The sequence below is a fragment of the Salvelinus fontinalis genome, chromosome 16, assembly GCF_029448725.1.
Source record: "Salvelinus fontinalis isolate EN_2023a chromosome 16, ASM2944872v1, whole genome shotgun sequence".
Taxonomy (NCBI): Eukaryota; Metazoa; Chordata; class Actinopteri; order Salmoniformes; family Salmonidae; genus Salvelinus; species Salvelinus fontinalis.
Window position 1 is genome coordinate 42,214,507 of NC_074680.1, and position 22,309 is coordinate 42,236,815.

Consider the following 22,309-nt stretch of genomic DNA (forward strand, 5'->3'; position numbering starts at 1 on the left):
GCCATCGGGTCTGCATGCATTTTTACATTTGAGGGCCTGAAGTTTCTTATAGAGCTCCTGGTCAGTAATTGGTGAGTGCAATGGATATTGATCGTCCTTTATAGTTTTTTCAAATCCATCCAACTTCTCATGAATTTGGCGTTGTTCTGCGTTTGTGTCAATTTGTTTGTGTTTATGGATTCCTCAATTAGTGTCAGCTGTTTGCTGTTGTAATGTGCTTTTTTGGTTCTGAGTGTACGTTTATAGAGTTTAAAGTCTCACAGTAATTAAGGCGTAATTCACCATTATTTGGGTCTCTGTGCTTATGGTTGGATAAGGTTCTAAGTGTTTCTTATAATTTTACAATCTGCCTCCAACCAGTTGTCATCTGTGGTCTTTTTTGTTTTGTTTATTATCAATTTCAATTGTGATTCTTTTGCTGTTTGCCTGAAGATATAGATTATGTTTTTTAGTGCTAGATTGATGCCTTCTTTACTGTGAGTGAATGTGGTATCCAGAAAGTTATCTAAGAGTGTTTGGATATTTTGGTTCCAGGTTGCTTTCTGGTATTCTTCTGTGCTGTTTTGGGTCCATCTGTATGTCACGTTCCTGACCTGTTTTCTGTTGTTTTTTATGTGTGTGATGGTCAGGGCGTGAGTTTTGGGTGGGCAGTCTATGTTTTCCGTTTCTATGTTGGTTTTGGGTTGCCTGGTATGGCTCTTGATTAGAGGCAGGTGTTTTGCGTTTTCCTCTAATTGAGAGTCATATTAAGGTAGGGTGTTCTCACTGTTTGTTTGTGGGTGATTGTCTTCCGTGTTCCGTGTTAGTGTATGCGCATTTTTTTCCGTTTTAACCAAATGTGATATTTACCCATTTTGAGGGGATCAATTAGATTTTGTAGTTATATATAATTCCTATTAATTGAACAAATAAACTTTTAGTACAATAGGTGTGTGTGTGTGTGTGTGCGCGCATGCGTCCGTGTGTGTTTAGTGCAGTTTAGTGCAGATGTATTGGAGGAGCTGTTTAATCTCACTTAATCCTACAGGGTTCTCCTGTCCTCTGACGACCTCCGCGTAGCTGTGCTGGTCCTGCTATTGGGCCCTGTGGAGTGGATGGGGGGCCAGGTCTGGGCCGTGGGGCTTCCTCTCTGGTCTGGTAGAGGTGGTGGTCTGGTGCGGGGTAGTAGGCTGGGCCCGGTCCGGTCTGGCTAAACCGATGGAGGTGGTGATGCTCTGGTGGTGGGTGGTGCCTGTGGGGTCTGGTGGGGCGTTGAGGGGGCCTGGGGCTCGTTGGTGGTGCAGTGGTCTGGTAGGGGTCTCTGGGTGGTCCTTGGTGGTGCAGTGGTCTGGTAGAGGTCTCTGGGTGGTCCTCTGTCCAGTGCCGCATGGGGTGTTTGTCTACCAAGTGCCACGTCCTTCAGAGACTTGGCAAACATCCCTACTGTCTGCTTCCTCAGGTGGGAGTGGTGCTGTCCTTGTCTTTTTTGCTTTCCGCTATCTTCGTTAGGGTGGGGAAGTCCTGCACAACAGAGCTGAGTGCAGCCTCACTGTCCTGGACCATGACAGTGCTGGTCTTTAAGCCCTGGACCATGACAGTGCCGTTCTGATACATGTTATCCATCAGAAACCTGTTTTCCTGGTCCTTATCGCTGTCCTCAAAAATGTGGATTTGCCTTCCCTTGCAGATGCCTTTCTTTGTGGTATAGCTGAAATGCCTGGTTACAGCTGTATATCAGGCAGTAGTGTGGTCTGTGTAAAATAACAGGTTTGTAACAGTCCTGTTTTGTGAGCAGTCGGCAAACAAAGTTTCTGGGTTCTCCCTAAGAATTCTGTGTTTAAAATTGATTCTTCCCTTCTCTGATTTGATTTCTGCTGGGTATTCAAAAAAAAGGGGGGAAAGTCTCTCGGTCTCTGTCGCTGCTAACGCTGCCTCAGTGGCTATGTTGCTATGGTTACCACCAGTAAACAGTTGGCGCTAGATGGCAAGCTTGAATTTGACAAATTTGAATTTGGCTAGCTAGCACGAATAAGATTGGTCATTTAACTCACTCTCTGTCAATCTTTTCCTCCTGTGTAGATCTTCAGTTGTACAATTTGATTACCTATACATTTTTTGCTAATTTAATCGTGTCAATCTCACTCTTAACAACCAAAAAGTTTTAACAAGTCAGGAGCTGTTCTGCTGCATGACTTCTCTCTCTCTCTCAATTTTCTTTTATTATTATTATTTTTATTTCTCTCTCTCTTTCTCTCCCCTAATATTTGTCTCTCGTCCTCTTTCTCTCTATCTCCCTTAATATCTGTATCTCTTCCTCTTTCACCCTTAATATCTGTCTCTCTTTCTCTCTCTATCTCCCTTAATATCTCTCTTCCTCTTTCTCCCTATTTCTCTCTGAGTACAGTCTTCTACAGACACAGAGTGAAAGGCCATTCCTGTCTAAGAATCCCGTGGAGGGTGATTGGTATTTTTCACTGTCAACACACACACCATACTTTAGGCCGATGTAAATCAAGGGTCCCGGATGTCAATCCCTGTATGGGGTGATGGCGAACAAACCAATGGAAGCAAAGCTGCTGTAAAAAGTGATAATCTTCCTGGTGTAACCAATGTGAAATGGCTAGCTAGTTAGCGGTGGTGCGCGCTAATAGCGTTTCAATCGGTGACGTCACTCGCTCTGAGACCTTGAAGTAGGTGTTCCCCTTGCTCTGCAAGAGCCGCGGCTTTTGTGAGCGATGGGTAACAATGCTTCCAGGGTGACTGTTGTCGATGTGTGCAGAGGGTCCCTTGTTCGAGCCCAGGTAGGGGCGTGGAGAGGGACGGAAGCTATACTGTTACACTGGCAGAGATCTTAAATGAAAACAAGTAGATAACGGATACCCCTCAAAAGTTGAGTCTTGTTATACCTGGGAAACAGTATATTAAGGTATCAGTTAATAGTCTTGTTATACCTGGGTAACAGTATATTATGGTATCAGGTACTAGTCTTGTTATACCTGGGTAACAGTATATTATGGTATCAGGTACTAGTCTTGTTATACCTGGGTAACAGTATATTATGGTATCAGGTAACAGTCTTGTTATACCTGGGTAACAGTATATTATGGTATCAGGTACTAGTCTTGTTATACCTGGGTAACAGTATATTAAGGTATCAGGTACTAGTCTTGTTATACCTGGGTAACAGTATATTAAGGTATCAGGTACTAGTCTTGTTATACCTGGGTAACAGTATATTATGGTATCAGGTAACAGTCTTGTTATACCTGGGTAACAGTATATTATGGTATCAGGTACTAGTCTTGTTATACCTGGGTAACAGTATATTAAGGTATCAGGTACTAGTCTTGTTATACCTGGGTAACAGTATATTATGGTATCAGGTAACAGTCTTGTTATTCTTGGGCATGAGAGCACCAGCTGTTCCGAAAGACTGTGTGATCACGCTCTCCGCAGCCGATGTGAGTAAGACCTTAAGTTAAACGGGTCGACATTCACAAGGCCGCAGGGCCAGACGGATTACCAGGATGTGTACTGCGAGCATGCGCTGACCAATTGGCAAAATGTTTTTGTATCATCATACTTGTATATGTGTTATTATACTTTTGTGTATGCTAGATCATATGAGTTTCTCTCAGACATGAATACACTATTCCAGGTGAAAGGTTGTAGCTTTCTAGGAAACACTACTACATTCATCAAATATTTCCCTCTTGCTAGACTGACGACTAAACAAAACGTCTGTCAGCTCAACTCGTTATTCAAAGAAGTGACTTGACGACACGTTTGGGAAGAACATTTTATTGCAAAGCAATTCATGGAAAAAAAGAGCATGAAAAAATATAAAAACTAATAGAAAACAATATTGAAATACTCCAAAATAATAATAATCTAATAAAACTAAAGATGACAAAAACACCAAAGTGTCAGTGATTACAAACAGTCTGGCCATAGTCACAAATTAAATCAAATAAAATATATAAAAATATAAGGATCCTGAAAATATATATATACATATACAGTATATATACAGTGCCTTGCGAAAGTAAAAGTTGTGAAAGTAAAAGTTCACACACCTTGGAATTTTTCCTATTTTGTTGCCTTTAACCTTAAATGTTGTATCATTCAATTTACACCACATACCTACCCCTTTAAGATGAAAAATATATTTTTTTGTGAAACGAACAAGAAATAAGACAAGCAATTACAGCTGCAAGCCTCTTGGGATATCTCTATCAGCTTGGCACATCTAGCAACTGGTATTTTTGCCCATTCTTCAAGGCAAAACTGCTCCAGCTGCTTCAACTTGGATGGGTTCCGCTGGTGTACAGCAATCTTTAAGTCATACCACAGATTCTCAATCGGATTGAGGTCTGGGCTTTGACTAGGCCATTCCAATACATTTAAATGTTTCCCATTAAACCTCTTGAATGTTGCTTTAGCAGTATGCTTAGGGTCATTGTCCTCCTGGAAGGTGAACCTCCATCCCAGTCTCAAATCTCTGGAAGACAAAGGATTCCCTCAAGAATTTCCCTGTATTTAGCGTCATCCATCATTTCCTCAATTCTGACCAGTTTCCCAGTCCCTGCCGAGGAAAAATATCCACACAGCATGATGCTGCCACTACCATGCTTCACTGTGGGGTTGGTGTTCTAGGGGTAATGCTAGGTGTTGGGTTTGCGCCAGATATAGCGTTTTCCTTGATTGCCAAAAAGCTAAATTTTTGTTTCATCTGACCTAAGTACCTTCTTCCATATGTTTGGGGAGTCTCCCACATGCCTTTTGGCGAACACCAAACGTATTTGCAAATTTCTTTCTTTAAGCAATGGCTTTTTTTGGCCACTCTTCCATATAGCCCAATTCTGTGGAGTGTACAGCTTAAAGTGGTCCTATGGACAGATACTCCAATCTCCGCTGTAGAGCTCTGCATCTCCTTCAGGATTATCTTTGGTCTCTTTGTTGCCTCTGTGATTAATGCCATCCTTGCCTGGTCTGTGAGTTTTGGTGGGCGGCCCTCTCTTGGCAGGTTTGTTGTGGTGCCATATTCTTTCCATTTTTTAATAATGGATTTATTGGTGCTCCATGGGATGTTCAAAGTTCCTGATATTTATTTATAACCAAACCCTGATCTGTACTTCTCCACAACTTTGTCCCTGACCTACTTGGAGAGCTCCTTGGTCTTCATGGTGTCGCTTGCTTGGTGGTGCCCCGTGCTTAGTGGTGTTGCAGACTCTGGGGCCCTTCAGAACAGGTGTATATACACTGAGATCATGTGACACTTAGATTGCACACAGGTGGACTTTATTTAACTAATTATGTGACTTCTGAAGGTAATTGGTTGCACCAGATCTTATTTAGGGGCTTCATAGCAAAGGGGTTGAAGACATATGCACGAACCACTTTTCCGTATTTTTATTTTTTTTTACATATTTTGAAACAAGTGATTTTTTTTCATTTCACTTCACCAATTTGGACTATTTTGTGTATGTCCATTACATGAAATCCAAATAAAAATCAATTTAAATTACAGGTTGTAATGCAACAAAATAGGAAAAACATCAAGGGGGATGAATACTTTTGCAAGGCACTGTATAACAAAAATATATAAAACAAATATGAAAAGCGAATGATTCGTCATGAATGTTAGTGTCCAGACCTGGAGGTAAGAATCACACGGTGTTTCAGGAGATTGTCTGAACTGCGCATCCAACAGCTATAGTCTTCCATTAATATAGCTTCTCTTCAATCTTTTCAAAATATAACTAACACTAAAATAACCAGAGAAGAAGAAGAAAGCATTTGTATAATTAAGATCGGCCATCTTGTATTTGATTATCTTTACTAAAATGTGTATTCTCAAAGTCTTTTTTCACGTCAGTTAACAGTTATAGATGTTTCTTCGTGAAATACACTGATAAACCATATGATCAGTCTGTACAATATAATTACAAAAAAATCACAACTTAGATGGTTATGTACAATAGCTAGTACCTACAAAGTACAACGGCTATAATGTAATAAAATATGTAAACAAATGTGTTTGTTTGACACAGTTTTGACTGTGACAGATAGAATTCACACTTTTCACGTTAGCTTTATTTCTGTATAGACATCTTTAACAGTGTTATAGTACTGCATTCTGACCTTGATGGGACAGCTCCATAGAAAATAGAACGAGAGGTGATTAACAAAACACACAGAGGCCTGCAAAAGACACAACCAGCACGACTGCAAACCAACAGACCATTTTATCATTTATCATTTAAAATCAAAAAAGTTGTGGGGTCTTGATGATGACGAAGTATAAAGTTTGGCCTTTAGAGAGAAAAGGACTGTTCAAGCAAAGTTTATATATTGTACTGTACTGTACAATATACTGTAATGTATGTGCTGTACTGTACAATATACTGTACTAGTATGTACTGTACTGTACAATATACTGTACTGGTATGTGCTGTACTGTACAATATACTGTAATGTATGTGCTGTACTGTACAATATACTGTACTGGTATGTGCTGTACTGTACAATATACTGTACTGGTATGTACTGTACTGTACAATATACTGTAATGGTATGTGCTGTACTGTACACTATACTGTACTAGTATGTACTGTACTGTACAATATACTGTAATGGTATGTGCTGTACTGTACAATATACTGTAATGGTATGTGCTGTACTGTACAATATACTGTAATGGTATGTACTGTACTGTACAATATACTGTAATGGTATGTGCTGTACTGTACAATATACTGTAATGGTATGTACTGTACTGTACAATATACTGTAATGGTATGTGCTGTACTGTACAATATACTGTACTGGTATGTGCTGTACTGTACAATATACTGTAATGGTATGTACTGTACTGTACAATATACTGTAATGGTATGTACTGTACTGTACAATATACTGTACTAGTATGTACTGTACTGTACAATATACTGTACTGGTATGTGCTGTACTGTACAATATACTGTAATGGTATGTACTGTACTGTACAATATACTGTACTAGTATGTACTGTACTGTACAATATACTGTACTAGTATGTACTGTACTGTACAATATACTGTACTGGTATGTGCTGTACTGTACAATATACTGTAATGGTATGTACTGTACTGTACAATATACTGTACTAGTATGTACTGTACTGTACAATATACTGTACTAGTATGTACTGTACTGTACAATATACTGTACTGGTATGTACTGTCATGGTATATTGTACTCTAGTGGTATATTGTACTGTACTGTACAATATACTGTACTGGTATGTACTGTACTGTACAATATACTGTACTGGCATGTACTGTCATGGTATATTGTACTCTAGTGGTATATTGTACTGTACTGTACAATATACTGTACTAGTATGTACTGTACTGTACAATATACTGTACTGGTATGTGCTGTACTGTACAATATACTGTAATGGTATGTACTGTACTGTACAATATACTGTACTGGTATGTACTGTCATGGTATATTGTACTCTAGTGGTATATTGTACTGTACTGTACAATATACTGTACTGGTATGTACTGTCATGGTATATTGTACTCTAGTGGTATATTGTACTGTACTGTACAATATACTGTACTGGTATGTACTGTCATGGTATATTGTACTCTAGTGGTATATTGTACTGTACTGTACAATATACTGTACTGGTATGTACTGTCATGGTATATTGTACTCTAGTGGTATATTGTACTGTACTGTACAATATACTGTACTGGTATGTACTGTCATGGTATATTGTACTCTAGTGGTATATTGTACTGTACTGTACAATATACTGTACTGGTATGTACTGTCATGGTATATTGTACTCTAGTGGTATATTGTACTCTAGTGGTATATTGTACTGGTATGTACTGTCATGGTATATTGTACTCTAGTGGTATATTGTACTGTACTGGTATGTACTGTCATGGTATATTGTACTCTAGTGGTATATTGTACTGTACTGGTATGTACTGTCATGGTATATTGTACTCTAGTGGTATATTGTACTGTACTGGTATGTACTGTCATGGTATATTGTACTCTAGTGGTATATTGTACTGTACTGTACAATATACTGTACTGGTATGTACTGTCATGGTATATTGTACTCTAGTGGTATATTGTACTGTACTGTACAATATACTGTACTGGTATGTACTGTCATGGTATATTGTACTCTAGTGGTATATTGTACTGTACTGTACAATATACTGTACTGGTATGTACTGTCATGGTATATTGTACTCTAGTGGTATATTGTACTGTACTGTACAATATACTGTACTGGTATGTACTGTCATGGTATATTGTACTCTAGTGGTATATTGTACTGTACTGTACAATATACTGTACTGGTATGTACTGTCATGGTATATTGTACTCTAGTGGTATATTGTACTGTACTGTACAATATACTGTACTGGTATGTACTGTCATGGTATATTGTACTCTAGTGGTATATTGTACTCTAGTGGTATATTGTACTGGTATGTACTGTCATGGTATATTGTACTCTAGTGGTATATTGTACTGTACTGGTATGTACTGTCATGGTATATTGTACTCTAGTGGTATATTGTACTGTACTGGTATGTACTGTCATGGTATATTGTACTCTAGTGGTATATTGTACTGTACTGGTATGTACTGTCATGGTATATTGTACTCTAGTGGTATATTGTACTGTACTGTACAATATACTGTACTGGTATGTACTGTCATGGTATATTGTACTCTAGTGGTATATTGTACTGTACTGTACACTTGTGGTAGAATGGATTACATGCATTACTATCAGTTGCTTTTAACCGAGACAAAAACAAGTAACCACTTCTCGCCAGGATCACACGTCAGTGTCACTCTGTCCGTCTGTCACAACCACTTCTCGCCAGGATCACACGTCAGTGTCACTCTGTCCGTCTGTCACACAACGAGAGTAATCATGTTGAGATCAGAGGACAGACAACAGAGCTCTGAGATCTGAAGAGATCCTAAGAGATCTTTCCTCAGCCATTTGAGCTCACTTGGTGTCATTTGATACATAGAGTAGTAGATGTTTTTTTTTATTTGTTGCGTAGACACCACACTTTTATAACGTCGAAACCATCCATACAATAAAAAAATGTACGATATCTTTTAACAGCAGTAGTCCATTTTTTTTTCATTGACTTTACAATGATCCTTTTCATCCTGACCCACTCTTGATAAAGCACTACATGTTGCTTACATGCTGAAGACGGTCAAGATTAACGAACATCTTTCATTTTGTACAGGTTTACAAAAACAAACCCCAAAAAATATTTTACGCCAAGGATCACATAGTTCTAAAAGTCCCTTAGGATGATGATGCAGTCACTGTGAAGTAGTTGTACACGACCCGACAGAAGAGGAAGGTCTCAAAAGATGCTATTAGCCTTCTCTGTATGCTTACAATAGTAAGTCTTCTTGATATTACAACACATGTCATAGTTCACTCTACACAGTATCAAGTAACGGTTCTAGTTCTTACCATATTTTGTCATCGCAGCTCCTTAGAAGGTAACTGTTAATTACAGTTCTATATTTCTCTATACCTGTCTTTCTCTTCCTCTCTCTTTTCATCTCTCAACGTCCGTCACTCAAACGTAATACTCCTTGTCCTTGTTTTTTTCTTTTCCTTTGACGCCTTTCGAGCTTTGCTGTTTGTCCTTCAGGACGGCTCCGTTGCTCTGCGTGGCCGAGTTGGTGATGTAATTCCTGCTCTCGTCCACCTGGTAGGAACCCTCGTCCCTGTTCCTGTACTTATACATGGCGTACAGGAGGATGACGATGCACAGGGCGGCGGCCGCCACTATCCCGACGACCATCCCGATGGTGCTGCTAGACTGGCGGGACACTTCCGGGGGTCCCGGGACTCGGTTGACGCCGGGCTGGGTGGGCAGGGCTGTGGGTACAGTATGGAACATGTGGGAGGTTATTACAGGAGCCCTCTGCTTGGTGCTGTCTACCTCATAGGGTAGGGTGGGCAACGGGAGCAACACTACGTCTGGCTGGGGTTTTAGCTCGCGGTTATTCATTTTGCCGGCTGGCAGCTTGGCGGGTGACGCGTGGTGCAGGGCTGCGGTGGAGGTGTAGCGGCTCTGGTCGGGTGCTAGTGGCAGCACGGCGGTAGTGGTAGTCCTACCGCGGTCTGAGGATGGTTTGTTAGGTCTAAAGTCCTTTGTTTCCCACTTGGGCTGGTGAGCTTTGTAGCCACCTTCAAAAGCCGACGTGGACAAGGTCTTATCTGTTACCAAGGAGAAGGTGGCGTAAAGCTCTTCATCATCAGTAGGAGGCAGGTTAGAGTCAAAATCATACCCAGATATCACCAAGCCATCATCATCATCATCACAATCATCACAATCATCGCTGCCTCGGTCCGACAAGCAAGGTACCCCGGCCTCATTGGCCGTGGACAGGGACTCTTTGGTGGTTTCAATTATGGTGAGGGGTGGGCAGAGAGTTGGGAGGGGGATGGACGGGGGTAGCACTAATTGGTCCTCTAAGAGTACAGGGATGACTAATTCACCTCCTAGACGTAGAGACAGACAAAATACATGTTAGACAGAAGTAAAGACATCTTGGCAACCATACACATTTATCTAGCTATCACATTCACCCAAAACGGAAAAGAGGTAAGATAAAAGCACAACATGATACTGTACAAAACAAAACAAAAAAATTATGTACACAAACTGTACCTACATAACACAGCTTTAAATAAGAATAAACATGCCAGAAAACAGAACAAAAGGCAAAGCAAAAAACGGTTCAAAAGGCTACAGGAGGTGTGAGGGTGAGCCAGACATTAAGCTTCAAAAGGCTACAGGAGCTGTGAGGGTGAGCCAGACATTAAGCTTCAATCAACAACAAAAAGGACTAATATATATATATATAGAGGCCAGCAGAATGTGGATTTTAGTAGTATTTACCTTTGGAAAAAAAATAGTTATCACGTAGCTGATGTGTCATGACTGTATCCCTATTTGAAAACGGAAAACAAGCAGCGGCTTAAACCTGGATGCATTTATAATTCTACAATAAGATATATGTGTGACTGACAGACGTCCTAACTGGCTAGATTACCATACAGTGTCAGTAACCCCCATGGACGGATCTGGAAAGGTCTGGCTCCCCAGTCGACCCCAGCTTCTAGCCTTTTGAATGGCTCTATATAGCTTCCATAATGACAGGATTTCATAGGGCAAATCAATGACAGCTGAATGCTCACTCTTTGATCACCTTTCTGTGCATGTGTCATGTACCCTTGGGTGATTTATGTCCGGTGTTTGTATCATTCTGGAGGTGGTGTCTGTATATTTCTGGAGGTGGTGTCTGTATCATTCTGGAGGGGGTGTCTGTTTCATTCTGGAGGTGGTGTCTGTATCACTCTGGAGGTGGTGTCTGTTTCATTCTGGAGGTGGTGTCTGTTTCATTCTGGAGGTGGTGTCTGTTTCATTCTGGAGGTGGTGTCTGTTTCATTCTGGAGGTGGTGTCTGTTTCATTCTGGAGGTGGTGTCTATCATTCTGGAGGTGGTGTCTATCACTCTGGAGGTGGTGTCTGTATCACTCTGGAGGGGTGTCTGTATCATTCTGGAGGTGGTGTCTATCATTCTGGAGGTGGTGTCTGTTTCATTCTGGAGGTGGTGTCTGTATCATTCTGGAGGTGGTGTCTGTATCATTCTGGAGGTGGTGTCTGTATCATTCTGGAGGTGGTGTCTGTATCATTCTGGAGGTGGTGTCTATCACTCTGGAGGTGGTGTCTGTATCATTCTGGAGGTGGTGTCTGTTTCATTCTGGAGGTGGTGTCTATCACTCTGGAGGTGGTGTCTATCACTCTGGAGGTGGTGTCTGTATCATTCTGGAGGTGGTGTCTGTTTCATTCTGGAGGTGGTGTCTGTTTCATTCTGGAGGTGGTGTCTGTTTCATTTTAGAGGGGGTGTCTATCATTCTGGAGGTGGTGTCTATCATTCTGCAGGTGGTGTCTGTATCATTCTGCAGGTGGTGTCTGTATCATTCTGGAGGCGGTGTCTATCATTCTGGAGGCGGTGTCTATCATTCTGGAGGCGGTGTCTATCATTCTGGAGGCGGTGTCTATCATTCTGGAGGTGGTGTCTATCATTCTGGTGGTGGTGTCTATCATTCTGGAGGTGGTGTCTATCATTCTGGAGGGGGTGTCTGTCATTCTGGAGGGGGTGTCTATCATTCTGGTGGTGGTGTCTATCATTCTGGTGGTGGTGTCTATCATTCTGGTGGTGGTGTCTATCATTCTGGTGGTGGTGTCTATCATTCTGGAGGTGGTGTCTATCATTCTGGAGGTGGTGTCTATCATTCTGGAGGTGGTGTCTATCATTCTGGAGGGGGTGTCTATCATTCTGGAGGCGGTGTCTATCATTCTGGAGGTGGTGTATATCATTCTGGAGGGGGTGTCTATCATTCTGGAGGCGGTGTCTATCATTCTGGAGGTGGTGTCTATCATTCTGGAGGGGGTGTCTATCATTCTGGAGGCGGTGTCTATCATTCTGGAGGTGGTGTCTATCATTCTGGAGGGGGTGTCTATCATTCTGGAGGCGGTGTCTATCATTCTGGAGGCGGTGTCTATCATTCTGGAGGCGGTGTCCGTATCATTCTGGAAGGGGTGTCTGTATCATTCTGGAGGGGGTGTCTGTATCATTCTGTAGTTGGTGTCTATCATTCTGGAGGCGGTGTCTATCATTCTGGAGGCGGTGTCTATCATTCTGGAGGCGGTGTCCGTATCATTCTGGAAGGGGTGTCTGTATCATTCTGGAGGGGGTGTCTATCATTCTGGAGGGGGTGTCTATCATTCTGGAGGGGGTGTCTATCATTCTGGAGGGGGTGTCTATCATTCTGGAGGGGTGTCTGTATCATTCTGGAGGGGGTGTCTGTATCATTCTGGAGGGCGTGTCTATCATACCTGTGTAAGTATTTTGGTGTATTTGCGATGTAACCATGTGATCAACTCACAATATGATGTAGTGTAGCATGAATCACTGGGGGCTTTCATAATCAAGTTACACTTGTACAAAGTGCTCGTTATTCAATTAAATTCATTTTTTTCACCCCAGCAAAGGCGTCTTTAGTGAAAATCATACCAAAATAATTTGACTTGCACTTTAAATTAAATAAGGTTTCAAAAGCACTTTATCATTTTTGAAAAGTCAACAAATGCCCTGTGAGTATCTATATTGAATAATTAACAAACAACAGGTTCTTTCATATGCCCACTAATTAACTGTAAGTAATCAGTGAATGTAAACAAATAACTATCCGGTGGATCTCCTTGCACTTCTGAGAGCATTATTTTAACTATAAACCAAGCCACGGAATACAACATTCTACCAGCAACATTGTTCCCAGCTTCAAACGAAGTATTTCATTAAAAACCTAAGAAAACAACGCAAGAGCAATGAAGAGCTTTTTGTAGTGATTAGAGCTGAACTGGGAACCAACAGGTTGAAATTAGACTTGCAAATCCACACATGTTGTCAGCACTTAATTTTAGAGGATAATGACGATAAAGTATGTGCATTAATGTGTGTGTGTGTGTGTGTGTGTGTTTGTGTGGAGGCCAACATACTGTATAAAGTAACACATCTCCATTGTTTTCTAAAGGATAAAAATAATTTTGGGAGGAAAATACAGGGGTATCCAATCACATGCTGAGTTTAGTTTAACGTTAAAAGGCGAGTGTAGGTATGGTCTGTTTCTCAAAAGGGAAATTATGAATATTCAGGTTGTCATTGCAGCTGCCAAATCCCACTGCCATCAAGCAATGTGTATACAGCACACTACCAAGGCTATCTTATCTCTAAGCATTACAAACTGATGCAAATTTCAAATTATAAAAAAAAATGAAATTTAAAGCAAGGCAAACAAACATTAATAGTTTATCACTCACAAATTACGGAAAACACTACTATGTTAGACAAACTAGGAGAACAGTTGTATCTAATACATTAAGATTAGCTGCATGTTGTACAAAGCAAACGTTAAAAAAAACAAGTCTGTTTTAAACATCATAACAGCCCACTAAAACATTATTCAAGGAAGAAACCGCATAGTCTTTGTCAACTTACATCAACAATCACCGCATGATTTTGGCATGAAAAAAAAAGTTTACAAAAGAAAGTTGTGTGAGAATGTTCTTGGCTCAGTATAGTTTTGATCAAAAACAATTTAGCAATTGGACGTCTTTTTCTTTAGACATTATGGTGCAGGGAGGGAACAGCACTTACATCCACACCACATAAAAATGAAAAATAAACGGCAACATAATTACAATTATTTTCTTCGATAAGTAATCCAGTTTTTCAAAAGAAAACTGTACAACAATACTTTTTCGCATTGACTTCTCAATAAATATGTACTTTCTATTCATTTGAAGTTTTTGCTTAATTTGTATTTGTTCTTTAATTTAGAATGGATGGATGACTGTCCAAGGGGGAGGGGCCTATGAACATACTACAGAGGAGATGAGGATGATGAGGGTGACAGTATAAGTCAGTTGCCATGTCCATGTAAAGGCAGTACGAGGCAGTCGGGCGGCGTTAGAGCTTTTGGCTGTAAGGAAGGGATGGGGACATACAACCAGTGAGCTTATGCATACATGCCCATCTACAGAGAAAAACAGAACTCTACTGACACTGACAGTCTGACAAACCCTGAACTGCAACTTCTTAGCCATGCAGTTTTGTTTTTTTACGTCAATCAATCATTCAATTAAAAAAAAAGTGTAATTGTTTTTTCAAAATAGCTCTCAAAAATCTGAAACACCAAGGAATACCTTTATATGGATCTGGAACCACTTCACCACTTCACCAAATGTTGTGTCAACTTTAATGGACTGGTTTTGACAAAATGGAGGATCACTTGATGTTTTTGTTTTTAGATTATTAGCAGTGGTCTAAAGCACACAGTCCATTCGCTGAAGTAGTTCCAAATCTTCCAAATTAAGATTTTAAATTATTCAATAAAAATTACAAAAAATGTGATTCCAAATAATCACATCTGATTCAAAGTGGTCAAAACTAATGTTTACCATAACAAAGTAGTAAAGTAAACTAAGTAATCCCCCCCCAAAAAATCATATTCATAATAAAAATGTAATGTATCAATTTGAACATTGATCCAAAAATATGTTAAAAAAAATATGATAAACTATCAAAATAGAAATGTCCATATAAAATGAGAGAACAAAGCCACTTCAATTTGTACACACTACAACCAGAGGCTATAAATCAGACAGTCGGGAGGAGCAGTCAGGTGACGACATTCCCTCGGTCATTGGCATTGAATGACAAATAGATCTGTTTATGTTAGTCTTAAGACATGGACCCGGCGTGCAGTCTGGGTGTAGGTCAGAGAGAAGGACATACTGGTTGAGAATGGGTTAATTAAGCAATAATGCCCGAGGTGTGGTATATGGCCAGTATACCACGGCTAAGGGCTGTTCTCAGGTACAACACATCGTAGGCCCTTAGCCGTGGTATATTGTTCATATATCACAAACTCCCGAGGTGCCTTACTGCTATTATAAACTGGTTACCAATGTAATTAGAGCAGTAAAAAAAAAAAAGTGTTTTGTCAAACCCGTGGTATACGGTGTGATATACCACGGCTGCAAGCCAATCAGCATTCAGGGCTCAAACCACCCAGTTTATAATATTTTTTGGGTTTTACTGCAAGATGTTGATGCATGCAGAACGTCAAAAGAACACACGGCATGCCGGTGTCAGGTAAAATAAGACATCAACGGTTGAATAAGGTTAAGGAAGTACAGGGGTGCAGTTCAACCAAGGGCTGAAGCAGTAAAAGAACGAAATTGACCCATAATTATGTATTCTACAGTAACAGAAGGAAAAATAATGAATTACTAGGTAGCCTAGTGGTTAGAGCGTAGGGCCAGTAACTGAAAGGTTGCTGGATTGAATCCATGAGCTGACAATGTAAAAAAAAATATCTGTCATTCTGCCCCTGAACAGGGCAGTTAACCCACAGTTCCCGGGTAGGTCGTCATTGAAAATAAGAATTTCTTCTTAAATGACTTGCCTAGTTAAATTTAACAAAAAAAACATTAAATATAAAATTTGAAGGAGTTTTGATTCCCACAGCCCTTTAGTTTCACAGCTAGACAGCAACAGACAGAGGAATTCCACAAGAGGATATGAAACTATTTGTTGTATTTTTTCTGAAGTTAAACGCAGACACAATGTATCTGATAAACACTTTAAACTGAGGATCTCACTAACAAGATATTTTTTGGGGTATTATCTGTAATTTCACCAGGAGCTTAACTTCATTTTGAAGGCGTTCTAACACATTTCATCATGTCAACAATGTCATTCTGCTACAGAGGTGTGGGCAGCTACAGAGGTGTGGGCAGCTACAGAGGTGTGGACAGCTACAGAGGTGTGGACAGCTACAGAGGTGTGGACAGCTACAGAGGTGTGGACAGCTACAGAGGTGTGGACAGCTACAGAGGTGTGGACAGCTACAGAGGTGTGGACAGCTACAGAGGTGAGGACAGCTACAGAGGTGAGGACAGCTACAGAGGTGTGGACAGCTACAGAGGTGTGGACAGCTACAGAGGTGTGGACAGCTACAGAGGTGTGTACGGCGAGATATTATTCTTGTGCATGCAAATCATTGCATCATAAAATTGTGCAATGTCAAATGGAACATTAATATTGGCATGAGTGTAAACAATCCTTCCCTGAGTGAGATAGTAGCTAGCGAATGTCTGAGAAGCACTCGGAAGACAGATACAGGAGCTCTTATCTTGTAAAAACAGACAGCACTGCGGACAGTGGAGGAGGCAGAGGATACTGACAGAGAGCACTGCGGACAGTGGAGGAGGCAGAGGATACTGACAGAGAGCACTGCGGACAGTGGAGGAGGCAGAGGATACTGACAGAGAGCACAGTGGACAGTGGAGGAGGCAGAGGATACTGACAAAGAGCACTGCGGACAGTAGATGAGGCAGAGGAAACATTTTTATTGGCATAATAAAGACGTTATTTAAACGGAAAAAATGTATTACCTTTGATTGTGGCATGAACACAACCATTTATGATATTTTCATCTGATTGTCAAACAAACATCTTCAAAAAGTATGTTCGTCCACTCCAAAATAATCACAGCATCCAAACTCCATGTATACTCGCGCCATTTGATGAATTGAAATAGACATCTATTACAAAACACCAAAAAGTGTGTCTAATGACATTCAGCGATTGTCAAAATCGCATATAAATGCGACATGCAGCATTTTCAAAGATTTTGCTGACTTATAGTTCATATAAGTAAATCTGTCAATTTAAATATATTCATTAGGCCCTAATCTATGGATTTCACATGACTGGGCAGGGGCTCAGCTATGGGTGGGCCTGGAAGGGCATAGGCCCACCCACTTGTGAGTCAGGCCGATAAAATGCTCCTTAACTTCTCGTCAATATAGGGGGTGCTGTTTTGCATTAGCATAATTTGCTCTACAGATTAAACTGCCTAGTACTCAATTCTTGCTCGTACAATATGCATATTATTATTATTATTGGATAGAAAACACGCTCTAGTTTCTATAGCCGTTGGAATTTTGCCTGAGTGAAACAGAACTCCTTCTACAGCACTTTTCATGACAGGGAGTCAGATTTCAGACATCTTGGCCCCTGATCTGGGGTCGGTTTAACGGTCCCTGTAAATGCTATGGAGAAACAGACACTGCTTACGTCTTCCCCTGGATGTCAGTACGTGGTGACGCTTTGAATGGAGTCGATTGAGCAATCAGGGCCTGTATAAAACAGCACAAGGTGGAAGTAGCTTCCTTTTGCTGCCTGCGCCTGACGCACGAAGGACGTCGGACTCGCCTCCTTCCAACCTGTTGTTTAGCCAGTAATATTTCTCCGGTCATGTTTTTACTCGTTATAGGTGTTAAAAACATCATAAGGTAGTTAATTTAAACCGTTTTATAGCAATTTATATCGTTTAGTGCGATTTTGAGGCATTTCTTTCTGAGACACTTTGAACCGCTGGGCACGTTTCCAGTTCATGCCGAACGTTAGTGGTCATTTCCACATGGCAAGAGGACAGCTTTCGACCAAAAGACGATTAGACCCAAGAAAGGATTCATTGCCCAAGATTCTGATGGAAGAACAGCTCATAGTAAGAACAATTTATGATGATAAATCGTGTTTCTGTCGAAAAATGTTAAACGCTTATGCCGCCATTTTGTTTGGTATAGCTTCGCTTGGCGCAACCTGTATTGAAAAGTAAGGATAATTTAAAAAATGTAATTCAGCGATTGTATTAAGAATTAAATTGTCTATCAATCGCTGTCCACCCTGTATTTTTTAGTCAAGTTTATGAGTATTTATGTATAAGACTAGATCACTGTCTAATATGGCGCACGACATTTTCTGACCAGCTGGGCTACTTTTCTCATTGTCTAACCATGATTTTGGTGGCTAAATATGCACATTTTCGAACAAACTCTATATGTATGTTGTAATATGATGTTACAGGAGTGTCATCTGAAGAATTCTGAGAAGGTTAGTGAAAAAATTATAACATTTTGGTTGTGATAATGCTAACGCTCTTTTTGCCGTGAATCAATGCTGGGGTAATGTTTGCACATGTGCTATGGTAATATAACGATTTATTGTGTTTTCGCTGTAAGACACTTAGAAAATCTGAAATATTGTCTGGATTCACAGGATCTGTGTCTTTCAATTAGTGTACGCTGTGTATTTTTACGAAATGTTTTATGATTAGTAATTAGGTAATACACGTTGCTCTGTATTTTTTCTAGTCGAGTTGTGATGGTGGGTGCAATTGTAAACTATGATTTATACCTGAAATATGCACATTTTTCTAACAAAACCTATCCTATACCATAAATATGTTATCAGACTGTCATCTGATGAGGTTTTTTCTTGGTTAGTGGCTATCAATATCTTTATTTGGCCGAATTTGTGATTGCTACTGATGCAGTAAGAAAATGGTGGAGTAAGAAAATTGTTGTCTTTTGCTAACAGTGGTTAGCTAATAGATTTACATATTGTGTCTTCCCTGTAAAACATTTTACAAATCAGAGATGATGGCTTGAATCACAAGATCTGTATCTTTCATTTGGTGTCTTGGACTTGTGATTTCATGAACATTTTATTTCATGATATCCCTGTAACTTTAGGCTAGGCTATGCTAGTGAGCTTTTGTGTTGTGGGTGCTCCCGGATCCGGGGTTGTGAGGCGTTAGAGGTTAACAGCAATTTAAAAAAGTTTGTGCACAAGATTTGAGAGAAAAGAGCTTTTGTGCATATGGAACATTTCTGAGTTATTTTATTTCAACTCATGAACAGGTGACCAGCACTTTACAAGTTATATTTTTGTTCAGAGTAATGTAGGCCTATGCCATTGCAAAAATCGAAAGCTTCTTATCAAAAGAGTCAACTATAGTCCTATTGTCATTAGCCTATACTTTTTGAAAGGATTGGATGTGCTTTGGTGTCTAGCTGTAAGCTAGTTGTTTAGGGATATTTTTCGACCATCGTCAGCTGATCCAGGAAAGAAAACATATATTGATAGAAAATAATGAAGCCAAATAAATGGTTCTACTACTTCGGGTCATGGAGAACACCATTACCCACGGTGCACCTGAAAAACAACTCAATGACCGCTCTAAACAGCTGACTGACTTAAGCAAACAATGATAAATCATGGGATAAATCTAATGAATTTATAATGAAGGCATTTTTTTTAATCAAGGACGCATGGCAAACAAATGGTGAAAATGAGGAAGTACAAAGGAACATCTATGCGTAAATGAGAAGAGGTTGAAGTTCAGCACTACTGGATGGACAGCGAAGCGGCATAGAAATATAGAGTTTAAACCAGGACAGCGACGTGGGGGTGTTGGATTCATTAGGAAATTTTAATTTCACATTTACCACTCTAAAACATATTTACCACTGCATTTTAAACAAATAGTAGCATGGTTAAATTAGGATTATTTAGAGACTCCCTAAAGTTGAATTTTTGTTGATTTAGGGGAACTAACATCTCATTCAGGGGAGCTGAGCCCCCCCCAATGGCTACCTGTAATTCACACCATGCCCATAACAGTGTGTCTGAAGCTGGTTTTGTATTGCTTTCTTCTCTTGTATAGTGCAGAGAAAAGCTATGTTTTGATATTCTACTTGGGAGGAGAACCATATAGAAGAGCATATGTTGCAAGCATTTTGGGGAAAAATAAGTATGCTTCCTGTTTTATAACAATAAATGATGGTCTTCACTGACTGCCATCTGAGAGTTGAAGGTTCACCTCCGTGTCTAACAGATGTAGAACTACTGCAACCCCGCAGCAGAGCCTGAGGAGTCCTGATCCACCTCTCTAGCACCTCGGTGAGCTAGGCCATAGCCAGAGAAGTGTATCCTCTGCTCCATGTCTTTCACCAGGGATTTACTACCTGTCTGGGAAACACTTTATTTGGATCGTCCTTCTGTAGATGATCTACAGACTATCAGTAACATTTCAACTAACTATTTACCAACCCTAACCCTAATCCTAACCCAGACTATCAGTAACATTTCAACTAACTATCTACTAACCCTAACTCTAACTCTAGCCCTAACCTTAACCCAGACTATCAATAACATTTCAACTAACTATCTACCAACCCTAACTCTAGCCCTAACCCTTATCCTAACCCTAAATGTAACCCTTACCCTAACCCTAGCCCTAACCTTAACCGTTATCCTAACCCTAAATGTAACCCTTTCCCTAACCCTAACCCTAACCTTAACCTGGGGCTGGCCAGCCATATAGAGGATAATTCAAACAGGCGTTAAGACGCGGCTGCCTGTCACGTCTACTCCAGCTCCTCCTCTCTGGCGCTGGTTGTCAACAGTTTACTCATTATTACACACATCTGTCATCATCGTTACACACACCTGCGCCTCATGAGACTCACCTGGACTCCATCACCTTCCTGATTACCTCCCCTATATCTGTCACTCCCTTTGGTTCTTTCCTCAGGTGTTGTTGTTTCTGTTTATATTTTTCATGTCTGTACGCTTCTCGTGTTTCTTGTTTTGGTCCATGCTCGTTTATTCATTAAATTCACTCCCTGTACTTGCTTCCCAATTATTAGTGTACACGTTATCCTGCCGTAATGTGCTAGATCCTATCACTACAAACAGAATACTGAGACAGTGACTGGCTCTGAAGAATCAAAAGGATCATTGTGAGGTTCAAAAATATAAATTCCATTGTATGCTTTACACATTTTTTTCTCTTCAATCTTATACAAAGACTTTGCTAATGATGTCTACTTACCTTCGTGCTAATATGCATAATGTATAAGAATTCAGAGGCAATGAAAACCTCATGAAGACTGGTTATTTGAAGTGGATAAGTAGAGGTTTTGATAAAAAATGACAGTGGCTTTTAACTGTGATTTAGCCATTAGTTGATCATGTGTAATTACCCTGTCCACAGTGATGATGTAGGTTCATTCAGGTGATTTTACTCTCCCTGACTGTCATGACAATGACATCACAATCTAGAACCAAAAACATAGAACCAAAACCCTGTAATGTCACGCCCTGATCTGTTTCACCTGTCCTTGTGATTGTCTCCACCCCTTCCAGGTGTCACTTATTTTCCCCATTGTATTTATCCCTGTGTTTCCTGTCACTCTGTGCCAGTTCGTCTTCTATGTTTCCAAGTCAACCAGCGGTTTTCCCGTTCTCCTGCTTTTTGCATTCTCCTTTTTCTAGTCCTCCCGGTTTTGAACCTTGCCTGTTTCTGGACTTTGTACCCGCCTGCCTGACCATTCTGCCTGCCTTGACCACGAGCCTGTCTGCCACTCTGTACCTCCTGGACTCTGATCTGGTTTTGACCTTTATGCCTGTCCACGACCATTCTCTTGCCTACACCTTTGGATTAATAAACATTGTAAGACTCCAACCATCTGCCTTCTGCGTCTACATTTGGGTCTCGCCATGTGCCTTGATACATAAGAGTGGAAGTGTTGTAAATTCCAAAGTTACTCCAGTCTCTTCTCCCATTAGCAACACCTTCCTAATATTGAGCTTTGCCCTCAGTTCGTCGGGGCATGGACTCTACAAGGTGTTGAAAGCGTTTCACAGAGATGCTGGTCCATGTTGACTCAATTGCTTCCCACAGTTGTGTCAAGTTGGCTGGATGTCCTTTGGGTGGTGGACCATTTTTGGTACACACAGGAAACTGAACGTGTAACACCCAGCAATGTTGAAGT

General features: G+C 40.5%; 1 protein-coding gene across 1 annotated transcript in view; it reads right to left on the reverse strand.

Annotated features, from left to right (window-relative positions):
* Window positions 1-3,764: 3,764 nt before the first annotated feature.
* The window catches only part of LOC129813206 (neurexin-3a-like), a 789,442-nt gene continuing 770,897 nt past the window's right edge, over window positions 3,765-22,309 (reverse strand). The window contains exon 25 of the mRNA XM_055865477.1: window positions 3,765-9,922. Within this exon, the coding sequence (XP_055721452.1) occupies window positions 9,618-9,922 (305 nt within the window). The 3' untranslated portion in view covers window positions 3,765-9,617. The remainder of the gene's footprint in view (window positions 9,923-22,309) is intronic.